A 23,430-nucleotide genomic window follows, 5' to 3' on the forward strand; every position below is an offset into this window, starting at 1 on the left:
CTTGGCCCGGCGTATTCCAGTGGAGAAATGGAGATGCTATGGGTAAATTTGTGAAAATAGACTCTTGAGGCCATCCACGTCCTTGTCTCTGTTTGCTCAGAAAAATTTGATTCTTGATGGAAAGGCCACAGCCTCTCTTGCTTTCTCAACCACAGCAGCTTCCTAAAGCCTCCTGGGCTGCAGCCTGGATGTCCTGGCTCTGTCTCCACGTTGATTCTAAGGCAGTAACCTTCAAAGGGTTTTGACGGCCACCCCCGATAAGAAATGAACTTTATGCTGTGACCGACACATGCATACACAGAATGTAAAATTGAAACACAATTTCCATGAAATAATGCCTCCATTATCACCTGTCATCCATTTTGGTATTGTGTTTTTCTATTCTAATCCACTTAAAAAAAAAAAAAAAAAAAAAAGAGAAAGGTTGGGTGGGATCCACTAAGTTGATATCAAGATCCAGTGAGTCACCACTCACAGCTTGAGAAACCCTATTCTGGGACTCAAATCCTAGTTTGGAGGTGTCAAGAAGCAGCACACTCCAATGGCTAAGAATATGGACTCTGGGAAAAAAACACCCAATTCAAGTCCCTGTTCTCCCATTTACTGCCTGTGTGACCTTGCCAAGTTACTTACCCTTTCTAGACCTCAATTTTTTTTGTCTGCAAAATGGGATGATAAAGAGTACCTACCTCCTACAGGTGGTGTGAAGGTAAGTGAGATAATATAGATGTAAAAGTCCAGAAAAGTGCAGGGCATCTAGTAAGTGCTGCTTAAGTTAGCGGCCGCCATCATCATCATCATCATCATCTTTGATCCTCCTGTTATCTTATTTTAAAATAAAGCTAAATAATAGTACCACTGGTGAGAAGGAAAAAAAAAAAAAAAAGGCTATACCAAAGGGTTTATTTGCAAAGCTGTACAAAACTACATAGTGTGCAGAGCCGAGCAGGAAGAGGCCCTGCGATCCGGTTAACACAGGCAGCCCCTGCACTCATGTTTGCCGGGGAAGGGAGGAGAGGAGCTTCTTTTCCAGCCATGGTTCAGTGTCCTGGAGACCAAGACTGCTGGGTCTGGATGCCTCCTTTGCCTTCTACTAGCAAACAGTTTATTTCCTTGCTCGCATTTTCTAATCTACCTAGAATCTCAAACTCCCAAAGCATGGAGGAACTTCTGCTATGGTCTGAATGTTGCTGGCTCCCCCCATTCACAGGTTGAACCCTAATCCCGACACTACAGACTTAAGAGATAGGGCCTTAAGAGGTGAAATCATGAGGACTCCACCCTCATGAATGGGATTAGTGCCTTAAAGAGGCTTGAGGAAGCCCTTTTGCCCTTTCCTTATGCCATGTAAGGACGCAGCAAAAAGGCATCATCTTTAAAGCAGATGGGAAGCCCTCACCAGACACTGAATGCTGGTGCCTTGATATTGGACTTTCCAGCCTCCAAAACTGTGAGCAATCAATTTCTGCTATCAATGACCTAGTCTAAGGTATTTTGTTATAGCAGTCTGAACGGTTGTGACTAAGACAACTTCCTTCTTACAATGCATCTTGGGGACCATATTAGGATGTGAGTTCATTGAAAGGAAGATTGAGTTCCTTTTCTCGTCAATTTAGTGCATGCTATCCAATCAAGATTAGCCCACAGGGGGGATTTTAAAAAACAAAAGAGAAAACCTTTCAATTATGCCAAAGCCTGGCATGATTCAACCCACCTCACCCGGCTCCGGACGCTCGAATGGCAAAATTAAGGAAGCAAAGGGGCATCTGCCATCAGATGGATGAAAGCCAGATTTCGAGAACTTTTTAACAATTACCCAAAGGACACATTTGGGAAATAAAGCACTGGACACTTGGAGTCAATGTTTCATTGGTCATGATGATCAAAAAATGATGGTTCACACACACACACACAGACCTCATCCCACCTGCTGCAGGGCGGAAGCGACACCTCTGGTCCTCACACACCCTCTGGCTGGGCTCTCTGGTGCGCCCTGCAGCCGCTGCCCCACCCAAGACTCTGTCCTTCACCCTGAAGTTCTACTGCCCTGGTTTTCATCTCCCCTCAACACGGTTTCTTCCTGGAGGCTCAATGTCCAGGTAGAGATGTGAAAATCAGATCTGTGCCGGGCAGGGTTGCAACGTCCTTGAGCTCTTCTCCATCTCCCTTTCCCAAACTCTCTCCTCTCCCCTCTCCCACCCCATCATTGTTCCCCGGAAACAAATAGGATGGCTTCACTGGTCAATTCTTAACATGTACAAACACCAAAAGCAGAGGAAACGCCCCTTGGCCACCCCCCTCCCCCCAAACCCCAGTGCTGGGAGTGCAGCCGACGGGCGAGGCTGCCTGGAACGTGGAGCTGCTGGAGCTGTCCGGCTGACCTGGAAAGTTCTTTGGCCTCTAGGCTTTACCTGGAGGCCTCTTCCTTCAGCTCCTTGTTTTTCCTCACCTCCTCGGCATGCTTGTCCTGGAAAGGAAGGGAGGGAAAAGGGCAGGTCACACAAGGCTGCCCCAGGGACAAAAAGGGAGGCCAAGGGGCAAGAGAACCAAAGGCAAAGAGTGGCCACCACAGGCAGTGAAGAGCTGTGTCTGCAAATGCATCCTGAGAGGGGCAGAAGGTGGCAGGTGAGGCTGGCAGGAGGCAGGGGGTGAGCCTACTGGTGCTGCCCCAGGGAGCTCAGGGGCCTGTGGGTGTCAAACTGCGGCAGGGGCCCACCTTACAGTGACCCTGGGCATCCCCCCAGCCTCTCCCTCCCTCACCTGGCCATTCTGTGGTTTGGATTAGATTGTATAGCTTGACTTAATATAAGGAGCTGCTGGGGGTAGTTTGTGCCAGAGGAGCAGGCAGAACAGACAGGCCTCACTGCAAGCATCTCCTACAAGTCACATGCACTTGCCTGCTGCTTCTAGTTCTCATCCATCTCCTTTGCAAGAATTGTCTTATCCCTCCTGGTGAAAGATGAGGACTCTTTGATTTTACTTTGTTATTATTTAAACAAAAATAAAGATGGGATCTTGCTACGTTGCCCAGGCTGTCCTCTCACTCCTGGCCTCAAATGATCCTCCCACCTCTGTCTCCCAAAGTGCTGGGATTACAGGTGTAAGCCACCATGCTCAGGTGTGGACTCTTAAAGTACAAATCGACAGAAGAATTTTGAAAATGTTGCCCAACTCCAAAAAGTGGACTTTCTTACACCTATCTTAAGAGAACCTTCTTTTATTTCACAGGGTAGAGCAGCCAAAGGATGGTATCTGCTTTCCAAGGCCCATCTGCAGGAGGATCTTGGCTGGCTCACTTCTCCAATCAGGCCTCAGTTCTCTGATCTTTAAAGAGAAGGGCACAGACAGGAGGCTCTTTCACCCCTCAAGTTCCGTGATGTTTAGTGTTCACCTGCTCACTGTGCAGATTGTTGGGTTCTCTATTAGACGGTGACTTTCCTGTGGGCAGGGACCACATCCTTCTCTTCTTGGTATTTCCCAGTTTCTACTATGGCGCCTTACAGATGGCAAGTGCTCAACAAATGTTGTTCCTCCCAGAGCCTGGCACTATCACATCCAGATGACAGAATCAGCCTGAAGTAGACCCACTGAGACAGCCCAGGTTTTCAGAATAAACTATAAACTACAAATCTGTCCCTGCAGACACCCTAGAACTTTCCGTGGCCTAGGAGTGAGGAGTGGTGTGCACAGGGCAGGGGTTCCCAAACTTTGGTATGTATCAGCATGACCTAGAAAGCACCATCCCTAGACAGCCAGGGTTAGTATTCTGGGGAAGGATCCAAGTATCTGTATTTTTGAATTTTATACCAAGCGAGTCTGGTACATGGGGTAAGTGACCCACACAAACACCGGCATAGCAGGCTTTGTTGAAGGTGTCCGTGGCCTGGTGCACAGGTGAACAGGGCAGAAAACATACACCCAACTCTCACCCAACCTCCTGCCTCCACCAGTGGGTAAAGGGGAGAAAGGGGGCCGAGGTCCCAGAGGGATGCTGCTCCTTCAAATGTCTGCTCTGACATCACACCTCTTTGAGTCTACCCTACCTTCACAGCTATCACTCTACAATATGGACCTTTCCAAACTCTCTGCATCTGAATCTACTGATCTCTCTGCCTCTGAATCTACCTCCATTCTTGGGTGAGCTCACTGGGCAGAGCCCTAGGTTCTGCACTCCATTTCCTTGGCCTCCAAAGTATCTCTTGATGACAAAAGGCTGGCAGGACAATCATGGGCTGGTCTCCCTGAACCACTTGGACTTGGAGCCAAAGAGCTAAGTGCTAGTCCTAGCTCCACTGCTTATTAGTTTCGTGACCCTGGGCAAGTCATTTGACCTTTGTTGACATGTTTTTCTCATCTGTAAAATAAGGATAACACCTGTCCAGCTTGCCTCAGGGACTTGTTGTGAGGATACTGGCAAGAGGAAATGAAAGTGTTTTGCAGAGTCTCTCACGTGCTATATCCTGGGTCAGGTGGAGCCTCAGTGATTTGTTTTGGGTCTGGTCTCAGGGCCATGCCCATCTTAGCTCAACCCCAGGTTTTTGTTAAGAGTTTGCTGCAGGTCATCCCTCCATAACTGGGGAAGCCTGAGGGCCGACCCAGATCACCTCCCTCCCATGTGGCACTTGGTGGAGGCCTTGCCAAGTTTCGCAGACTGGTGCATCAGAGCACAGGGGCTGCCTCGTGCTGGCCAGTTCCAGGGCCTATGCAACATTCAGACCCCTCGTGAAGAAACCAGATCCTTCTAGGACCTGTTGCCAAGGGCCTGAGACTCTAGGTGGATGGGCAGGAAGGAGTGGGGACCACGCTGCTCACCATGGGACGAGGCCACCGATCAGGTCCCGGGAGTCACCGCGCAGCAGGCGGTTCCTGGAAATAAAACACAGAGCTGGAGCTCTCCCAGGAGCTGCAGGAGAAACTGGGGCGGCCTTGAGACTCAGGAAATGAGGCCAACGTGTTCTCAGCAGAACGGGCTGATATTCTGCTGACACACAGAACCAACCCCGGCCTCATGTTTCTCATATTTAGGTGACACCGTTCCATTTATTGACAAAAGGCAACATATTGGAAGGACCTTTGACTCATTGGGTCTGTGTCAAGAGGTTTAGAGAGAATCATGTTTCCTGCTCAGTGGGAATCTCAGCTCATCATACCCATGACTTAGAGCCAAGAGCTCAAGAAAGCGTCTCCTTCCATCGAATCAGTCCACTCAGGGATGAAGCTAGGAATGCACACCTGCTTGTCTATCTCTACTCCTTTGTATTAGATAGGCTTCTTCTAGAGAATCAGACATATACTCTCCCTAAGGCAATGAAGGATTTTAATTGTGTAACTGTGCAGAATATCCCCCAAGGAAACTTTGAGTCTGGTTCCTGTTTCTTGCCTCTGACTACCCGGATCATCCTTCGGAACTCTCTAAGGATCCTGCCTAAGAGAAAGATCCCAATTTTTGCCCGAGGCTGCTTCCTGCCTGAGATGATCAGTAGGTCCCTGTGTACTTGCTGTAGAAGGAAAACAGCGTGTCCCAGGAACCTCCTCTCTAGCCAGGGACCCCTCACCTTCTCTTGCAGCCGTTCCAACATGGCAGCGAGGTGGGCCTCCCGGTTCTCCTTATTGGATTCCATCTTCTGGGCCAGTTTTTCCTTAGCCATCTTGATGAAGTTGTTGTTTTCCTCAATGGCTTTTTGGATCACCTCTCTCTCATGTTCCCGTTTCTCTGCTAGGTGTTTCAGGAGCTCCGCTTCCTGGTACTGCGGAAGCATAAAGGCAGAAGGAGGTCCTTCACAGTGAGTGCGTCGGGGTTTATTTTCACCATCATGGCTGAAAAGCTGCACACCCGGAACACTGGCCTCCCTGGGCCTGGTCCCCAGCCCATTAGCAGGAAGCAAGGACATTTCCTAAATTCTCCCCACCACTTTCAGAGCCTTCCACATTCTTTGATTTTTTTTCCCCCAGCCTTTTCCTAAATACCTTCACGGCCCTTTTGCTCATTGCCATCATTCATTCATTCATTCATTCATTCATTCATTCATTTGCAAACACTAAATGATCTTATACTATGTGCCAGGCACTGGTCTAACAGCTTGGGGTAAAAAAAATAGTGTCATAGAGATAAGACATATATAAATCACTCAAACCCAGACTAGCGTAGACATATGCCCTAGGGTGTAGACAGGATGCACTGAAGGAATTCACGATACGGGATTATTTTCTGATTGAAAGATGAAGAAAAGTCACACGTAGAATATGGCATCAGAATCAAGCCATGAGAATCCGTAGAAGGCACAGAAGGCATCCTGGGCCTGGAGATGCACTACACCATGATCTACTCTCCCTCCTCTAATGAAGAAGCTCTTTCCTTAATTCCCTAGCCTTTCCCTAAATCCTTACTATTTGTCAAAGTCTTATTTTTGCCACCATGCATATAGGGCCACCTCTTGGAGGAAGGTGGTACAATGTCCTATCCCCCTAACCAAACTGTGAGCCCTGAGAGGCCAAGGGCGTTTAGTTCGTTGTTTCCCTCAATGGTGCCTCATTCTCCACCGCACACTCGGGAGATGCTCCCTAAATACTGCAGACTGGTGATGAGCTTACCCCAGCTCAGTTCCACCACCTGTCTTCTCCACCTCCCTCCCCTTGATGCTGAGAGGGAGGAAACAAGGAAAGGGCAGCATGTACCTTCCTTCGCTCCTCAGCCGCTTCTAGTTTCTTCTGGATCTCTTCCAGGGATGGGTCTCGCCGCCTGGGCAGGGAGGCGTTGAACTCGGGCACCCCATCAAAGGACGGTGGCTTCAGGATGACTTCGAAGGACTGGCCCGAGGTGCATTTGTTCAGCTCGATGACTTCCATGTCGGAAATGACGCACCAATTCAGGTCCACCGTGTCTGCTACAGAGGGTAGAGAAGGGGTTGCTCATGTCCTGAAGAATGCACAGGCACCCAGCCAGCACGCAGCGCATGCGCACGGGAGTGGGAAAGCCGGGGCCCCAAGCAAGCTGGAAACTGGGGTCTGGCTCAGTCCTGCACCCTAGTACCTAAGGGCGATGGCCTCTGACGGGGCTGAAGGAGTTTGTAGCCACAGTGAGGCTTCAGCCCCCAAGAGTAGGGGGCCCCAGGCAATGTGATTTCCTACGATGCTGGCTGCTTTTGCCTTTGCTTCCCCCACCAGCCTCCTCTGACTGCTGAGCTGCTCAATTTATCATCTGTGGTGACAGGCAGGGGTGCGTTTCAGCCCCGCCCACCCCCGGCCACTGCCCATCTGACGCTAGGCCTGCGGAACCCCTCCGCTGCCTCCCTCCTACCCTGCGCTCTTCTTTCTCTCCAGTCAGCACTGTCTTTCCGCTGGCTTTCATCCTTCCTCCTACACTGTCTCCCACACCAGCCTAGACAGAAAAAACAACCTCAGGTCATCCGAGCATGCCTGTTCCTTGGTGCCAGACCAAACCAAACCCATCCCTGCTTCTAACCAGGACATTACGAGGTGACCTGGTCCCCGAGCACCCCTGGTGAGGACGTGGCCACTCAGTGCTCCTTGCTGGTGTCTTGGGGCTGTCTGGGCTACAGGCCCCACACAGCATGGCTGTCACAGAACTTCCTCTTCCCACCTCTGGACTCTCCCAGAGCATTCTCTACCCTTCCCAGAGGAGACCTGTTGACCTGGAAACTGACTCACATCGTCTCATCTTCTCTTCTGGTCTAGATGTTCCCCACAGGCAGAATCTCTGTCTGGCTCAGCTTTGCATACCCCCCAGTCCCGATTTGCTGGACGAATGAACAGAAGTGACAAGATCGAGTGCACTCCGGAGGCGCCTGATGCAGACCTTCGTGGCCTCCCCCTAGTGCCCAGGCTGCACCACTGCAGCTCAGACCCTCAGGCTCACCCGCTGTGATTTCATCGGCACTGGGAAGGAAACTGTCTGGGGATGAGAGTTTCACTGAACTGGGGTTGGGGTGCAGGACCCATAAGGACAGGACACAGGGCCCCCCCGCTCCTCACTTTCCTGGCTGAGCCTTCACTGACCTTCATATTTGTAGGAAGACTTATTTAGGGGATCAGCCAGGAAGCAGGAGCAGAACAAGGAAACCAGCGGAAGCTCCTTCATCTTCTCTTTGTAGGCTGCGGAAACATCAAGTCAGGTGAAGATGGCGCCTCTCCTAACCTCAGAAACCAGCGTCTCCGCGGGTCTGGGGCTCTGAGCAGCCCAGGGTTCCATAAAGGCACTCAAACCACGCAGACCCACGCCGAGGCTGGGGATCCAAGCCTTTTGCCCTGAGCCGTGCTGTTCAGGATCCCTGTGTGGGATTCGAACCCACTCCTGTCTCCTAGGGAAACCTGAGCCTTCCAGAGCATCAGATCCTTCTCCACAGGATGTCTCCTCCCCTTCCAGACCAGAAAGCAAAATGCCCTCATGGAAAGGTCCCAAGCAGCAGTGCCTCAGCTCTCTATCCCCCAACATCTGCTCCAGGACATTCGGATTCTTTTTCTCCAGGACACAGGAGACCCACACTCCATTCTACTCCAAATACTTGGCAGCGCTGGCCTGCGGGGTTAAGGAGCTAGCTAGGAGGGGGCCGTCCTCACCACCATCCCTCTAGTCTGCCCCTCATAAGGTCAGGCTGTGAGCCTTCTCTGACCTTTCCAACACAGTGCACAGAGCCTGGGGGTCGCTGGTGTCCCCAAAAGTTGGAACATAACCCCGCCACCTTCTAGTCTATCTGTGTTTGGGATGTCAGGGGCCAGAGCTGCCCTGGCTCCTAAAAGTCCCTCCCCCTACTGCCCTGGGGCCCGTGTGTCTGGCTGCTCCGACTACAGCCCTTAGCTGACCCCTACCTAGCACAGCGCAGGTGTTCCCCCCATCCTCATTTCCTTGTACAATTTTTTGTTGAGATGAGGGTCTCAATATGTTGCCCAGGCTGGACTCAAACTCCTGGGCTCAAGTGATCCTCGTGCCTCAGACTCCTGATATCGGGGACTACAGGCATATGCCACTACACCTGGCTTCCTTTTACAAATTTGAAAATACATGTAACTGCAAAAATAATATATAGGCATCATAAAATCTAAAAAAAACAAAACAAAACACATATACAGATGAGCAAAAGGAAGAAAATCTTAGCTGTGACACATCCCCCACCACTTGCTCAACTTGTCGCTTATGGTGACAAGCAGTGGTGTGCCTTCTGCCACTGCCTGCATGTTCCCATGCCTCCCATCACTACCTGCACCGCCCCCCCACCCCGTGTGCTTCCTGCCAGCTGTGTACTTCCCTGCTTCTGTGAGTGCATGTTGGGTGAGGGCAGAGGGAACAACCTATGCCCCATCACACATAGTTTTTGTACCTACCAGCAAGGGTCATGTTTCTGGGATCTGGTAGCTGAATCTAGCTGAAAGTCACAGAGTGGGTCTGTCACCAGCTTAGGACGCTGTTGCCAACCTGAGAAAAGGGGAGGACAGGATGTTACTATCGATGGATTAGACAGGTTATTCTTATAAGAAAGGTCTTTATACACTGGGGAGGGAATCTCAGGGGTACCTCATTTGCTCTTCCTCCAGGCCCTCTCCCCACCAACTCACCCTGGGGGTCCCCCACCCCACCTCCCTCCCACATGACACTAAACAAGCTCAGATTCCATGCACTAATGATACTTCATAATTGGCTTTCCAATCTCAAGCCCCCCAGCGCATGCAAGCATGAGTTTCCCAAAAACGTATGGATCAAGGGGTACTCATCTGTCCCCCTCCGTAGCTCAAGAACCTAGCCCAATTCAAGGGTTAGGGTGAGAGGCAAATCCTCCGGCAGAATCATCTGGGAGGCATTCATAAAATAACTGTGTCCTCAACTTCTCCCCACATACGCCCCAGAACTCTTTGGGCCAATTCTGATATGGGATGAGAAGGAATTGGACTTAGGATGTTAACAGGACTCTTCAGGTACCTCTCACCTTCCCTTTCCCGAGATGACTGACCTAAGCTGTGTTTGACCCTATTTAAGACAATCCAGGACACAGGAAAGAAAAACATTAAGGAGTCCAGTCGTCATCATGGGGCCAGCACACTGCCAGAAATCAGCATGAGGAATTGCCGTGGGGCACAGAGATAGGGCTCCACACCCCCGGAAGCCTGGGAGGGGTCCCTGGTGTCCGTAGCACCTGAGCGGTGCCTTGAGGATGAGTTAGAATCAGACAAGAGCTAGCAGGAGGGCATTCTACAAGGGAACATCATGGCCAAGGGTCAGGGTGAGAACACCTCTCAGTGTCCATGGGATCAGGTCGAGCTGGTTGACACTAGACCAGAAAGTGGGAAGAGGAGGGGGCAGGGCAGGAGACGAAAGAGGAGAGGCAGGGAAAGAGCAGATCTGGGAGGATCAGAAGAGTGGAGGTGATTGGAACCCACGAAGGCTACTACCAAGAGAGTGAGGAACGGCCAGCAGTGAGTGCCCATCCTCAGGACCATTTGATCCTCGGTCACCCTCTGTGGTCACCGTGCCAGGGAAGGGTGGCGAGAGCCAGCAAGCTCACTGCCTGCATCCTCGCCAGCCAAAGGGACTCTGAGACCCACTTAAAGCCCCTTGCCTTTCTGTGCTGGCTGGGGACTGGCAGGAGGAGGCAATGGGGCAGTGAACTCAACTCTGGCTTTAGGGCTAGACCAGTGTGTGGTCAAACACAAGCATCACCTCTCTTACCAGCTCTCGCTAGTCTTTTTCTCCATCTTAATCATGCACAGAGCTGTACAAATTAAATAAGAAAAACCCATGCATAGCATCCAGCAGACAGGAAGCTCTGAATAAATGTTAGTCTCTTTGCCCTGTATTTTACATCAGGGCTGCTACCAGGTGCCACTCGCCTGCTTCAGAGCCATTACCTCTGGCCCCGCAAGTAAGGACTCTTGTTTCCATGTGCAGATGGGGAAACTGAGGCTCAGAGGGTTTATGTGCCTGCTCAGGATGATGCAGCTAGCAAGTTAGAGTGCCCATTTGAACCGAGGTCCAGCTGGACTTAAAGTGCTTTGTTCTCCTTGTTCTTGTTGTTGTGCTTTGGAGCCAGAGGCCCCTGTCATTGCAGCACAATGGGTCTTCTTTCTGCAGAACTAAACTGGTCCTGATGGTACCAGTGAGTCCCTGAACAGAGAGGCAGGCCTGGTGCCTGCATGCGACTTCCCTGGTCATGACACCCCATCCCACAGTCTCTGCTCATGGCCAGACTGACTGACAAGTCACAGTGAGTAAGCCCTTGCCAGAGAGGCAGTGGCCTTGGACTTCTACCTGGGGAAAGCATCAGAAGTGGAAGCACGGACAGGTGGAGGGGAGGTAGAGAGGGATGCCTGAGAAAGAAGGCAGACTGAGTAGGAGCAGGCAGTTGGAGTCATGGAATGTGCCCCCAGCCCAAGCTAGAAATGATGATAGGACCCTGTGCTCAGGGAGCACCCCACACCCACCACATTATCCTAGTCAAACTTTGCATGAAGCTGGCTTAAGCTGACAAGACAGGCATCATCAGCTTTGCTTTCAGATGAAGAACCTGGGGTTCAGAGAAGTTAAGACGCTTGCCTGAGGTCACACAGCTCTAAGGGTGCAGAGCTGAGTCTAGTCTCCAGGTCTCTCGACTTGTAAGCTCTTCCACTGTAACCAGTGGAAGAACTAGATACTCACTAATGCTTTCTCTTGTGGTCCTGAGGACTCACAGAAAGCCAGCCTGGCCTGGGGATATGAGTTAACTTTAAAATATGTAGCAAGTGCTTTCTACATGGAAGGACATGGCCTAGGAGTTTTAGGAACACAGAGAAGGTCGGAAAGCCAGAGAAAGAAGACCAGGGCAGGAAACAAGAGATGTTGTAGAGGTGGGCAGACGTATGCATGGTCACGGTCAAGGGATTTGCAATGGAGACCTCTCAGTGTTACAGGGTACGGACTGCATGTTAAAAATGTGTGCTTACCGAGCAGCTGCTATGTGATAAACTCACTTTAATTTTCATAATAGCCTCGTAAGGTAGGAATTACTATCCCCATTTTATAGAGAATGAAATTGAGGCTCAGAGAAGCTAAGTGCCTTTTCAAGGCCATTCAGTACAGTAGGTTAAATAATATCCCCTACATACACACATCCTCATCCTAACCCCCATAACCTGTGAATGTGAGCTTATTTGGAAAAAAGGGCTTAATGAAGGATCTGAAGAAGAGATCATTCCTGCTTGCCTGAGAAAGCCTTAAACCCAATGGCAAGTGTCCTTATAAGAGAGACAGAGAGAAAAGAGAAGGCCATGTGCAGACAGAGGCAGAGATGGGAGCAAGGCAGCCACAAGCCGAGGAATGTTTGGGGCCGCCAAAACCTGCAAGAGGCAAAGACAGATCCTCCCCTGGAGTCTTCAACAGAGTTCAGTCCATTGACATCTCAGCTTTGAACTTCCAGCCTCCTGGTTAGTGGTACTGTGATACAGTAGCCCCGGGAAACTAATGCCCTTAGGAAGTGACTAAGCCAGGGCTCAACCCCATGTTTTTTTTCACCTCAGGTACCAGCATTCATTCATGGGCTGATTTGTTCCTCAAGATAATCTGTGTGGCTGGGCGCGGTGGCTCATGCCTGTAGTCCCAGCACTTTGGGAGGTTGAGGTGGGTGAATCACTTTGAGGTCAGGAGTTTGAGACCAGCCTCGCCAACATGGTGAAACCCCATCTCTATTAAAAATACAAAAATTAGCCAGGCATGGTGGCACGTGCCTGTAGTCTCAGCTACTAGGGAAGCTGAGGCAGGAGAATCACTTGCTTGAGCCTAGCAGGTGAAGGCTGCAGTGAGCCAAGATTGCGCCACTGAACTCCAGCCCGGGAGAGAGAGCGAGACTTCATCTCAAAAAAAAAAAAAAAAGGTGATCTATATACTTGTGCCTGTGGGTCCATGGGGCCCTTATAAATCCTCATGCCAACAGTCACATCATTTCTTTTGCACTCAAGACCCAAAAGATATGCCCGGGGGACATTCTGAGAAAGGACACAGAAGATAAAAAGGTGGGAAGCAGAGAGCACAGAGATGCAAGAAGTCTTTGCCACTGGGTGGCACCAGCCATGGCAGGAGACCCAACTTTATTCTTAATAACCTGCGGCATCTGTGCCCGGTGGGGCCGGTCACATGTGCCTCCCCAACACCTGGCCTGGTTGTGTGACGCTAGGTTGTCTTGTGGGGTTTGTTAAACGGCCATGGTCGTGTTATCATGCCACAGCAAAATACAGCCTACAATGGAGCAAGGGCCACCAAACCTCTCCTGTAACTGTCAAAGAAGGACAGTAAGGGTGTTATGCCCAAGGTCAGAGCACACAGAGTGCCAGGGATTCAGGTGGGTATGATGAAAATGAAGAGACAATAGAGGCCATAGGAGGTATGAGGCCAAGAGTGCGAGTCCTCAGTGGGAGATTCTAGCCAAGATGTCAGCCAGCAAAGCAATGTAAGGCAAAACCCAGTGCAGAAGCAAACCTCCATCCCCACCCCTCAGAGGCTCCTTATGTGTTTTCTGTTAGGTGAAAGCCAATCCTAGCCCTTCAATTTCCCCTGAGGAAGACCAGGAAATTCGCTAAACCCAGCGGCAACAAAGATCAAAGGAGCCCCCTCTGGAAGGTCAATGTGGCAGTCATTCAGTCAATATCCAGAACGAGAGCCAGAGCTCAGGATGGCAGGCCCTCCAGCTCCTGCCTGGTGCTCACTCTCAAGCACTTCTGATGGACACAAACTGGTTGGTCAAGAGCCAAGGTCTCCCTGTGGAACTGAGCCCCTGTGCTGGCAGGGATTGATCCAGCAGAGCAGGTAGAGAGAGGACTCAATTTATTTACGTATTCATTTATTTAGAAAATTCTGTGCCAAGCCCTCTGCTAGATCTTCAGATGGCAAAGATTCGAGTGTGGCCTCATCCCAGGCTGTGATGAGGTTACTATGCAATTGAGGTTCTGCAGTGCCTATCACCTTGCAATGACTTGAACCTGACTGTGTGCCGGGTATGTGGACCGGGTTTACTCAGGAACACAGGAGGCCCACTGGGCTGCATGCAAGGTGCAGTGGGACAGAATGCTAGAATAGGAACTGGAAGATCACAGAGCCCTCCAGACCAGTGAAGGACTTTGTGCTTTATCTCCCACCCAGTAGGAAGCCACCGATATCTTTTGAATGAGGGGAGAAGGGAACAGTGATGCTGATAATAATAGCAATAATAACAACTACCATTCTTGGGCAGGAAAAGCACAACTGTTATCTCATTTTTCTATTAGGTTCTTTGAGAATGAGGACATTGAATCTCAGCAGTTAAGTAAATTACACCATCACACAGGTAGGTAGGGGCAGAGCTGGGATTTAGGTCCTCATGTGTTTCATTGGAAAGCCTGTCTCTGTCTCTTTAGGTTCTGCTTCTAGTGTAAAAATATTCATCTGGCAGCATTCATTTGGGGAAAAATTTAGGAGGGAAAGGCTGGAAGCCAAATAGCAGTATGGGTACAAAGTGTGGGTCGGACCTGCTGGATTGAGTTCCACTCTGAAGTTTTCACATCTCACCCAGCACTATTTTTCCATTTACAAACTGATCCATACATTTCCCCCAGCACCAGCATCTAAGAGTCTGTACAGAAAAGCAAGGAACCAGAGCTTTTTGTTGATGGCTTGAACCATTAGCATAATTATTAAGAAATAAATTAGTGGGTGATAATCCCACCAAGCAGAGAGCCAGCCATAAGGAAAAACGGAATGAGTAAGTTTTGATTGGAGGAAGACATGGCTAAGAGTGAAGTTGTAGGCTGTTGACTGAGGAGGGATCTCATAGTGGGATAGTGGGGAGAAAAAGGTGCTTCAAGTGACGAGATCAGAGCCCTCAATTTCACCCAGAACATTTGAATGTCAGAGATGGAGAGAACAGGCAATCACAAGCCCGTGGTTCTCAATTCAGTGCAGTCTCACTCCCAGAAACTACGCGGGACCTTTCAACAGTCATGAGACTAAGGATGCTACAGGCATTTAGTGGGCAGGGGCTGTGGAGTCTAAATGTCTTGCATTGTACACATCAGTTCCAAACAATAAACAACTGTCCCTTCCAAAATGCCAATAGTCTCCTTCCTGGGGACCAAAGATTCTGAGGTCGTGCAGAGAACTCCTGGAAGAGATGGGATGGATTCCAGTGTCAATGCCCTTCTCCTTTATACTTGTTCCTTCTCTGCCCCCAACACCATCCTGGATGAGAGGGGATAGCCCACATGGTCACCAGAGCAGCTCTGAATGAGAAAGTGGATACACAGAAGGGAGGCCCCGGCAGGGCACTTGCTTGCAACCCACACTCCAAGGCTTTCAGCTGATGTCCAGGTAATTCAGCTGATGTCCAGGGGCAGACAGAAAAGCGCCAAGCTCTCAGATGACACGTGGCCACCTGCTGGGTGTATGCCTGACCTCTCAGTGCCTCTGACTGCCCACAGGACAGAGTGAACAAGCATTTTATTGGTCACTGGAAGAAATACCCCAAGAATGCTTGCAGGATGTGGACTATTTTTGAGGGATAAGCAGATAATGCATGTCCCAGTGACTTGAATAGAGTTGTACCTGGCAAGGGTTTCAGAAGACAAATCTAGAAACTCTGGCCAAGAATCAGGATGAATACTTCATGGTTGTGGGGGCAATGAATTCTGACTAAGGTCCTCTAGCCACAAGCAGTACAGGAAGGTGGTTCTTTAAGTCTGTGCCCTATTGCCAATCTTCTTCAAGATCCAGTTGAGGTTATATATTTACCTGAAATTAGCTGCATAAGCTATCTAAATGCCACTTTATTTGCTTTGGGATAGAATCATGTCAGCTCAGAACAGTGCCCCTGGTTATTTCATGCTGATCAAAAGGCTCTGATTGGCAGCCATGTGTCTTCTTTGGGTTTAAAATCAAAAGGAGATAAATTATTTTTTCATGAATGTGGTTTTCATTCTTTCTACAATATTTATTGAGTATTTAATTCTGTGCCAAGCCCTCTGCCAGATCCTAAAATAACCACAGGAGTTTTTGTTGGTGGGAAAGTAAAACAGGTCCCTGGGTGGGTATCTAGAGCCATTGGAGCCTTTGGAAGCTCTGCAGATGCTCTGCAGGCTTCAGAATGGTCTGCCGCGATAATGTGGACCATGCCATAAAGGGAGAAGGAGTGGGAATTAGAGTACAGACCAAGAAGGAACCAGTGAGACATATGGAGGGAAACTGGGCAAAACAGAACAGTGTGTGATTCACTGGGTCTGGGGAAATTGGCATTGTTTAATCACCTCTTAGGCTCTTGCTTCCAAGAGCATGAAGAGAAAGAGATGATGGGTGTCCCAGAGGTCAAGCTCTCTGCCCATTCTGCAGTCCCAGATCATCCTAGATCTGCGCTCAGCTCCTTTCTCTGGATTCATATTCTGTGATTTGTTATCCAAACTCTGGAGTTGCCTAAAGCCCATCATGAATCAGGCCAACCAGTCCCAGGCTCCCGCCTTTTCTGATCTGTTCTGTTCTCCTGCCTCCCATCACCAGCCTCTGACAGCAGGACCCTAGGGAAGTGGACACGCAGCTCTCAGTTTTAATTGATGGAAAGGCCAGCAAGCTTTGGGCTTCAGTGGGGAGGGATAGGTATGCCTATGTGTGTGTAGGGAATGGAGTGGGAGCACTCACATGTGTGTTAGGGATGGGGTGGGAGCACTCATATGTGTGTGTCGGGGATGGAGTGGGAGTGTTCAGATGTGTGTATATACGTATATATACACATATATGTGTGTGTATATGTATATATACACATATATATGTGTGTGTATATGTGTATATGCAGAAGAATTAGCGTGACAGAAGATAAGTTCAGGGGCACAGACTTCCATTCTGAGCTCCTGGAGAGTGTGCGAGGCATGTGACCCAAGTACTGTGTGAGGTCCTGGGTTAAAAGCACATGAAGGCATCAATATATAGGGCAAGCCCTTTTAATCTTACTCCCAATAACAACAATGTAATTGAATATTGCTCTACAATTACATCTATAGGCATATGTGCATCTTATAAGTAATGCTTTAACTACAAACATATTCACATTATATTTTAGAAATTCTATGTGACAGAAAAAAAGAAAATAAATCCCTGTTGTCTTGCTACTTTATGCTATTGGCATTTTCTTCTAGGTTTTTTTCCCCTCTGTCTACTATTTTTACATAAGCAAGGAATCAGGGCTTTTACAGAAGCAAGGGAATCTACACTAAAAATGTTTTAAAGATAGAGATGGGGTCTCACTGTGTTACCCATGCTGGCCTCAAGCTCCTGTGCTCAAGTGATCCTCTGGCCTCAGTCTCCCGAAGTGCTGGGATGACAGGCATGAGCCACCGTGTCTGGCCAGGGCACATACATTTTATCATTTTATTCCCCACACCAAATCCTATACACACTTAATAGATCATCAATTTAGGTAAGTGACTTGATTTGCCCAAAGTCATACGAGTAGAAAGTGGTAAAAATGGGATTTGAATTGAAATCTTCTTATATCAAAGCCCATGCAATTTCTGATAAAGCTCCATGCTATGTCCTCATATCCAAGGCCATCCTAGATGTAAGTGCAATGGATGATTGCTGATGGCATATGATTGAAGGGCAAGCAAATACCCCATATCAGCCTCCCTTCTATAGGTGCATTCCATGCTTAAAATTCTCACCATTATATCTATCCTTCAGCTCAGGCATTGCCTCAGAGAGTCCCTGTTAAAATGCACACACCTGACCTATCAAGTGTACTAAATTAACTCATCTTCATATCAGCAGAGGACAAGCAATGAAACTTGTAGAAATTCCCAGAGGTCCAGCTCTCTGCCCATTCTGCAGTCCCAGAGTTAGTAGGAGCCATGGAGCTCTCTGTAGCTTCCATTCCTCCCTCTTTTCAGAGGAGGAGACAGGGAGCCCAAGAAGTGCCTTGCCTGAGGTTTCAGAGAGAACAGAGCCAAGCCTGTGGCCCACATTCAACTACACTGACAGAAATTCCTTATCTTTTGCAATATTGCTCTTGTTTTCTTTATTCTTTCATTCTCCAATGCTTTGTAAATTTTATGTATTGCTTTTAATTTTAGCTTTATGTTAAAATATTTTATGTCTATGTTTCACTACATTAAGAATAAAAGAGTATCTAATGATTTTATTTGTGTGAGATGAGAGGTTTAGCAACAAACCTCTGTACAAACCTAGTTTTGTCAGAAAGATCTGGATTTTCAGTTCTGGATTATCGTTATTAAGTTCTTTCTGACATTATTCATCCAACAAATATTGATTGAGGATCTACTGTGTGCACTATGTAAAGCACTAGAGATACAGTGATGATCTTACAGACACATCCCCTAGACTCAAGATGTTTGACATTTGCATTGAGCTTTATAAATATACCAATTTTAACTAGGCAATGGCTCTAAATTCTGGTGTTTTCTTTGCTTGTGACCATCATTGACACCATGTGGGGTTTTTTTAATTTGATTTCTTTAATTTGATAATTTTTTTATTAGCTAGAGTACTTGTTGGAGTAATTGTTTTTCAGAAAGGAATCATGTTTTCTTTTTGTTTTTGTTTGTTTTTTTTTTTTTTTGAGATGGAGTCTCCCTCTGTCACCCAGGGTGGAGTTCAGTGGTGCAATCTCAGCTCACTGCAACCTCTGTCTCCCCGGTTCAAGCCATTCTCGTGCCTCAGACTCCCGAGGAGCTGGAATTACAGGCATGTGCCACCGGCATGCCCGGCTAATTTTTGCATTTGCAGCAGAGATGAAATTTCACCATATTGGCCAGGCTGGTCTTGAACTCCTGACCTCAAGTGATTCGCCCCCCTCAGCCTCCCAAAGTGTTGGGATTACAAGTGTAAGCCACCGTGCCCAGCCCATGGTATGTTTCTTAAGTCCTTATGCTTCTGGTTTGATGGCAGGTGCAGATGCTAGACAACCTGTCCAGGATCAATAGCTGAATTGTGTTTGTGCTGTGGGCAGACAGAGCCTGCCTGAAAGGTGCTACCCTCTATCCAACTCTTTCTGCATACTCAGTGTGAACTTTTCTCTCTCTAGTCTGGCTGTCTAGGCACAGACCCACATGGTCCGCTGACACTCTGGTCATCCGCCCCTACTGGGTCTTTCATCCTGGATCTGAGCTCAGCTCCTTTCTCTGGATTCATACTCTGCGGTTTGTTATCCAAACTCTCGAGTTGCCTAAAGCCCACCATGAATCAGGCCAACCAGTCCCAGGCTCCCACCTTTTCTGATCTGTTCTGTTCTCCTGCCTCCCACCACCAGCCTCTGACAGCAGGACCCTAGGGGAGTGGACACGCAGCTCTCAGTTTTAATTGATGGAAAGGCCAGCAAGCTTTGGGCTTCAGTGGGGAGGGATAGGTATGCCTGTGTGTGTGTAGGGGATGGAGTGGGAGCACTCACGTGTGTGTAGGGATGGGGTGGGAGCACTCATATGTGTGTGTAGGGATGGGGTGGGAGTGTTCAGATGTGGGGGTTCATGTGTGTGCATGCATATGTAGGTGGGAAGGGGGCAAGTGTGCATGTATTTGTTTGTCTTCCTAGAGGGACTAGAGATGTAAAACTCTGAAAAAAAAAAACCAATTTTTAAATGGCAGGGAAGAATTTTTGGTATCCATCCGTCCCTAAAGAAAAACAGAAAAAGCAACCTTTCCCAGGCTGTCACATCTCTAAATACAGCAAATGCTAATGTAATAAGCAAACCAAATTATACATGATAGATGTTGATTTCTCAAGCTTAAAAAAAACTGATTGGTTCCCTAAGTGGCATTACAAAAGTTACACTTTACATGTTGTGTAATTCCCCAAAATTTCTATGCCTCCTCCCACAAAAGCAGTTTCATTTCTCCCCATCTGTGTCTTCAAAATCTCCGGGAATTCTGTTTCCAAATGAGAATTTCCAGGTAAGTATGAAATAATATAAAGATAACAGAGGGAGCAGGGGAGACAATCTTGGGGGTTCTTGAAAAATTAAGCCTTTCTTTGATTATGATCTTAATAATTAAATATCTTATTATTTAAAAGCATGAGCACAAAAGATCTGAATTTTTCCATTCCTTCTACACAGTTGGTTTAATATAGACACTATTCTCCTCCTTTCTTTATCTCTCTCTTACCTTCCTAATTTCTTTGTCCTATGTTGCTTTTCCCTGCTCAACTACCCTATTCTGAACCTCAATTTGTCAATCTTTGTTGCTCTATTTTAAAAGTCATCAATCAGCCCACATCCCCCTACAGGAAAAATGTGGTTAAAATGGTCTAGTCCAGTGAAAGAAGACAGTCACTTGGCCCTTGTGTTTCTTTATTGAACTAAAGTGAAATCTAGCTATTAAGCAGCCATCCAACTAAAAATGCAGGACACTTCCACTGTCCCTCCACCTCCAGTCGACAACCTGGCCAGTATGGACAATATGAGACCAAACTTCTCCATCTTTGACAGGTCTTTTAGAATGAAGTAACGCACTAAAGAAGGACAGCTTCCCATAAAAAACAATATTTGGATTTAACTGCAACTTAAAGGCACTTATTTTTTGCCTGGGAATAGGGACACACAGTGTACAACATGGATGAGCCTTGAGGACATTAGGCTTAGTGAAATAAGCCAATCACGAAAAGACAAGTACTGATTCCACTTATCTGAGGTACCTAGAGGAGTTAAATTTATAGAGAAAGAATGTAGGATGGGATTTTCCAGGGGCTGGGGCACGGGAGAATGGGGAGTTAGTGTTTAATGGGTATGGAGCTTCAGTTTTGCAAGATGAAAAGAGTTCTGAAGATTGGATGCACAACAACGTAAACCTTAATACTACTGATGTTTACACTTAAAAATAGTTAGAATGGCAAATTTTATGTTATGTGTATTTACCACAGTTAAAAATTTTTAAAAAAAAGGTTGACTATCTATTGGGAGTTTTTCATAGGCTTGTAGTCTCAGGGTTAGGAGAGGTAATTAGAGGTCAGTTAGCCAGATGTTTCTCAAACTTTCTTGACTGAAACTCACAAAAAGTGCTACATTGTATATTATGATCCAGTATGTATATGTCATGATACAGACATATACACATATGTATGATTATGGATACAGACATATATGTACATTTGTACAGACAAATATAACATAACTGATATGTAACTGAAGACAGCATAGGAAGCATTATTTATCCTATTACGTGAGATGTGCTCTAATTATTTTCTACTTTATCTTATTTCATTTTATTAAAACAAAAAACTATTTACAATCCATAGATTGATTTCATAGTGTACTAATGGGTCTCAGCCTGCAGTTAAAACACTAACCTAGACCAATCCCTAACATAATGCAAAAACTTCCTCCAAAGCCTCCCTGCTGGGTGGCCATCCAACTTCTGCTTGAATGCCTCCAGTGTTAGGGAACTCACTCCCTACAGGGCACGTGCTCTATGGTAGACCCATCTAGCATTTTCAGATCCTGCTCACTCCAGAGCTGTTCCAGGAGTGGCCTGGGTGGAGCTGAGAATGCCAGGAGGGCTGGGACCAGCTGACAGGTGCTCAGTGGTTTCCAAGTGGGGTGAAAGTACAGCTCCTAGCAGCAAAGTGGAGGGTTGGGGTGAGCCGGAGACTAGGGCAGCATTGCTGGGAAACTGTGGTTTCCTTCTGTGGAGCTGCCGATCAGACCTTTTTCCCTCTGCCTTCTCACTGCTCCAGCACTATGATTATTTCCTCATCTGAAGGATGATCTCATTCCCCTAGCACCCGCCTGTGGGAGAGGTTTCCTCCCCCTGGGAGGCGGGGGGCTCAGCCTCAGGTTGAGACAGATTCCCTCATATTCCCTCTCAACCTCCCACCCATCCCTCAAGCCTCAGCAGGCCACCTCTGGCCATTTCCACCTTGTATTCTCTTGGTCTTGAGACAAGGGGTATCCCTTCCCGGGGTATTCAGACAAGGGCGCATGAACATTCCTAACCTCTCCCTCCCACCCCCATACACACACACACACACACACACACACACACACACACACACACACATGCACAGAGCATTTTGGAGACCTGCCCATGTTCAGGACAACAAGACTCTACCACACCTGATTGTGTCTTCCTGGGAGAAATAAAACAAAGACAGCACCACCACGTGGGGAAGGCTGGCCGCTGGACATCAAAACCCTGGGTCCCAGGATGAGAAATTAATGATGCCTAAACTCGTGGCGAGGGTGGTGGGCTGCATAAGGAGGGGGGGCTGGCCAGGGTCCCAGTCAGTGGCCAGGGCGTGGCAGTTCTGGGTGTCTGCAGTTTTCAGCTTTGGAGCCAGCCACCTCTGGCCAGGTAGGATTAGGCTGACCTCAGGGTGGGGCGGGGCCAGGAGGAGGTGATGATCTCATTGCATCCTGAGAACCAAGAGAAAAAAGTAACCCGTGCATAGAGCTGAAGGAAAAGATGGGTGATAAAAATGGGAATGGGAGACAAGAAAAGCTGTGTCTGAGGAAGGAAAGGTAAAAACACAGGAGAGCTTCCCACTTGAAAGGGATCTTCAGGTCACAGCCAGCTGCAGGGGCAGCCAGACGTGGCACAAAATCTTTCTCTCTAAGCAACAAAATATTTTTATGCAGAAATAACTCACCGTAGCATCTGACAATTCCCACCCATCCTGCCTCTCCTGAGCTCTGGAATAAAAGTGGCACCTGGAGCCTACCCTCACCCCTTGGCCGAGCGCCATTCTTTTTGCCTCACCCCCTTTCCCCCAAGATCTGATAAAGTTTAAATGATTGAGTAAAACCAAAAGTGACACAATAGGTGCTAGGCCCCTCTCTTCTCCCCACTGTAGCTGCTGTCTTGTTTTTTCTTTTGCCTGAAAAGCCTCAAATTAGTTGCATTTTATTTCTACTTACGTGCAGTCCAGTTAGAAGCGAGCTGCTCTCTTCCTCACTCCCTCAATTAGTGGTACCCTGGGCTTCTCTCAACATCAGCACCACTGCTCGCTCTCGCCATGACATCACCTCCAAGCTCTGTGATTGGCCAGCAGTGGGTTGCTTGGCAATTGGACAGTCTCCTCTGGTGGAGCAGGGATTGCCTGAGTGAGTAACTCTTAGCAGGCCAGGGAGTGGAAGATGATGTCAGACAAAGAGCCTGCTTTCTCTGCTGCCTGTGGAGCTGGAGAACCAGAGGGGTGAGGGTGGAGAGGAAGAAAGAAAGAGGGAGTGGTACAGGGAAGGTTGGGGGGAAGCCATAGCTTGTGAGCTGGGGGTAAAATGAATGATTTCCAGAATCTTTAGGTCCTTTAAATCTGGGGGTGAGAGAATATGGAATCCAGAGAAGAAATAAAAAAGAACAGATGAACCCTAAAAATAGCTTCCTGGAGGGCTTGGTGCCTGTTTCCAGCTCTGTCAGAAGGGCTGGTGGGTTTGAACGATGACTCAGAAGGCGGGGGGGTTGCAGGGACTGCAAAAACCCCAGGATTGGGA

At 48.1% G+C, this 23,430-nt stretch overlaps 1 protein-coding gene across 7 annotated transcripts; it reads right to left on the reverse strand.

Moving 5' to 3' along the window:
- Positions 1-1,857: 1,857 nt before the first annotated feature.
- STMN4 (stathmin 4) lies at positions 1,858-22,972 on the reverse strand. Of its 7 annotated transcripts, XM_007961984.3 has the most exons (8): positions 22,858-22,972; positions 9,340-9,430; positions 8,017-8,112; positions 7,298-7,378; positions 6,676-6,884; positions 5,556-5,747; positions 4,813-4,866; positions 1,858-2,467 (listed from the first exon to the last, which is right to left on the reverse strand). In XM_007961984.3, the coding sequence occupies exons 2-7, from the start codon at positions 9,350-9,352 to the stop codon at positions 4,846-4,848; spliced, it is 612 nt and encodes a 203-aa protein (XP_007960175.1). In that variant the 5' UTR covers positions 9,353-9,430; positions 22,858-22,972; the 3' UTR covers positions 1,858-2,467; positions 4,813-4,845. The 7 variants fall into 7 exon arrangements, with proteins under 7 accessions (XP_007960175.1, XP_072874111.1, XP_007960177.1 ...); XM_073018010.1 differs by lacking the exon at positions 7,298-7,378 and having other exon boundaries at positions 6,676-6,881; XM_007961986.3 differs by lacking the exon at positions 7,298-7,378 and having other exon boundaries at positions 22,858-22,971.
- Between the last annotated feature and the right edge of the window lie 458 nt (positions 22,973-23,430).

Source organism: Chlorocebus sabaeus, chromosome 8 (genome assembly GCF_047675955.1).
Source record: "Chlorocebus sabaeus isolate Y175 chromosome 8, mChlSab1.0.hap1, whole genome shotgun sequence".
In the NCBI taxonomy this organism is placed as follows: domain Eukaryota; kingdom Metazoa; phylum Chordata; class Mammalia; order Primates; family Cercopithecidae; genus Chlorocebus; species Chlorocebus sabaeus.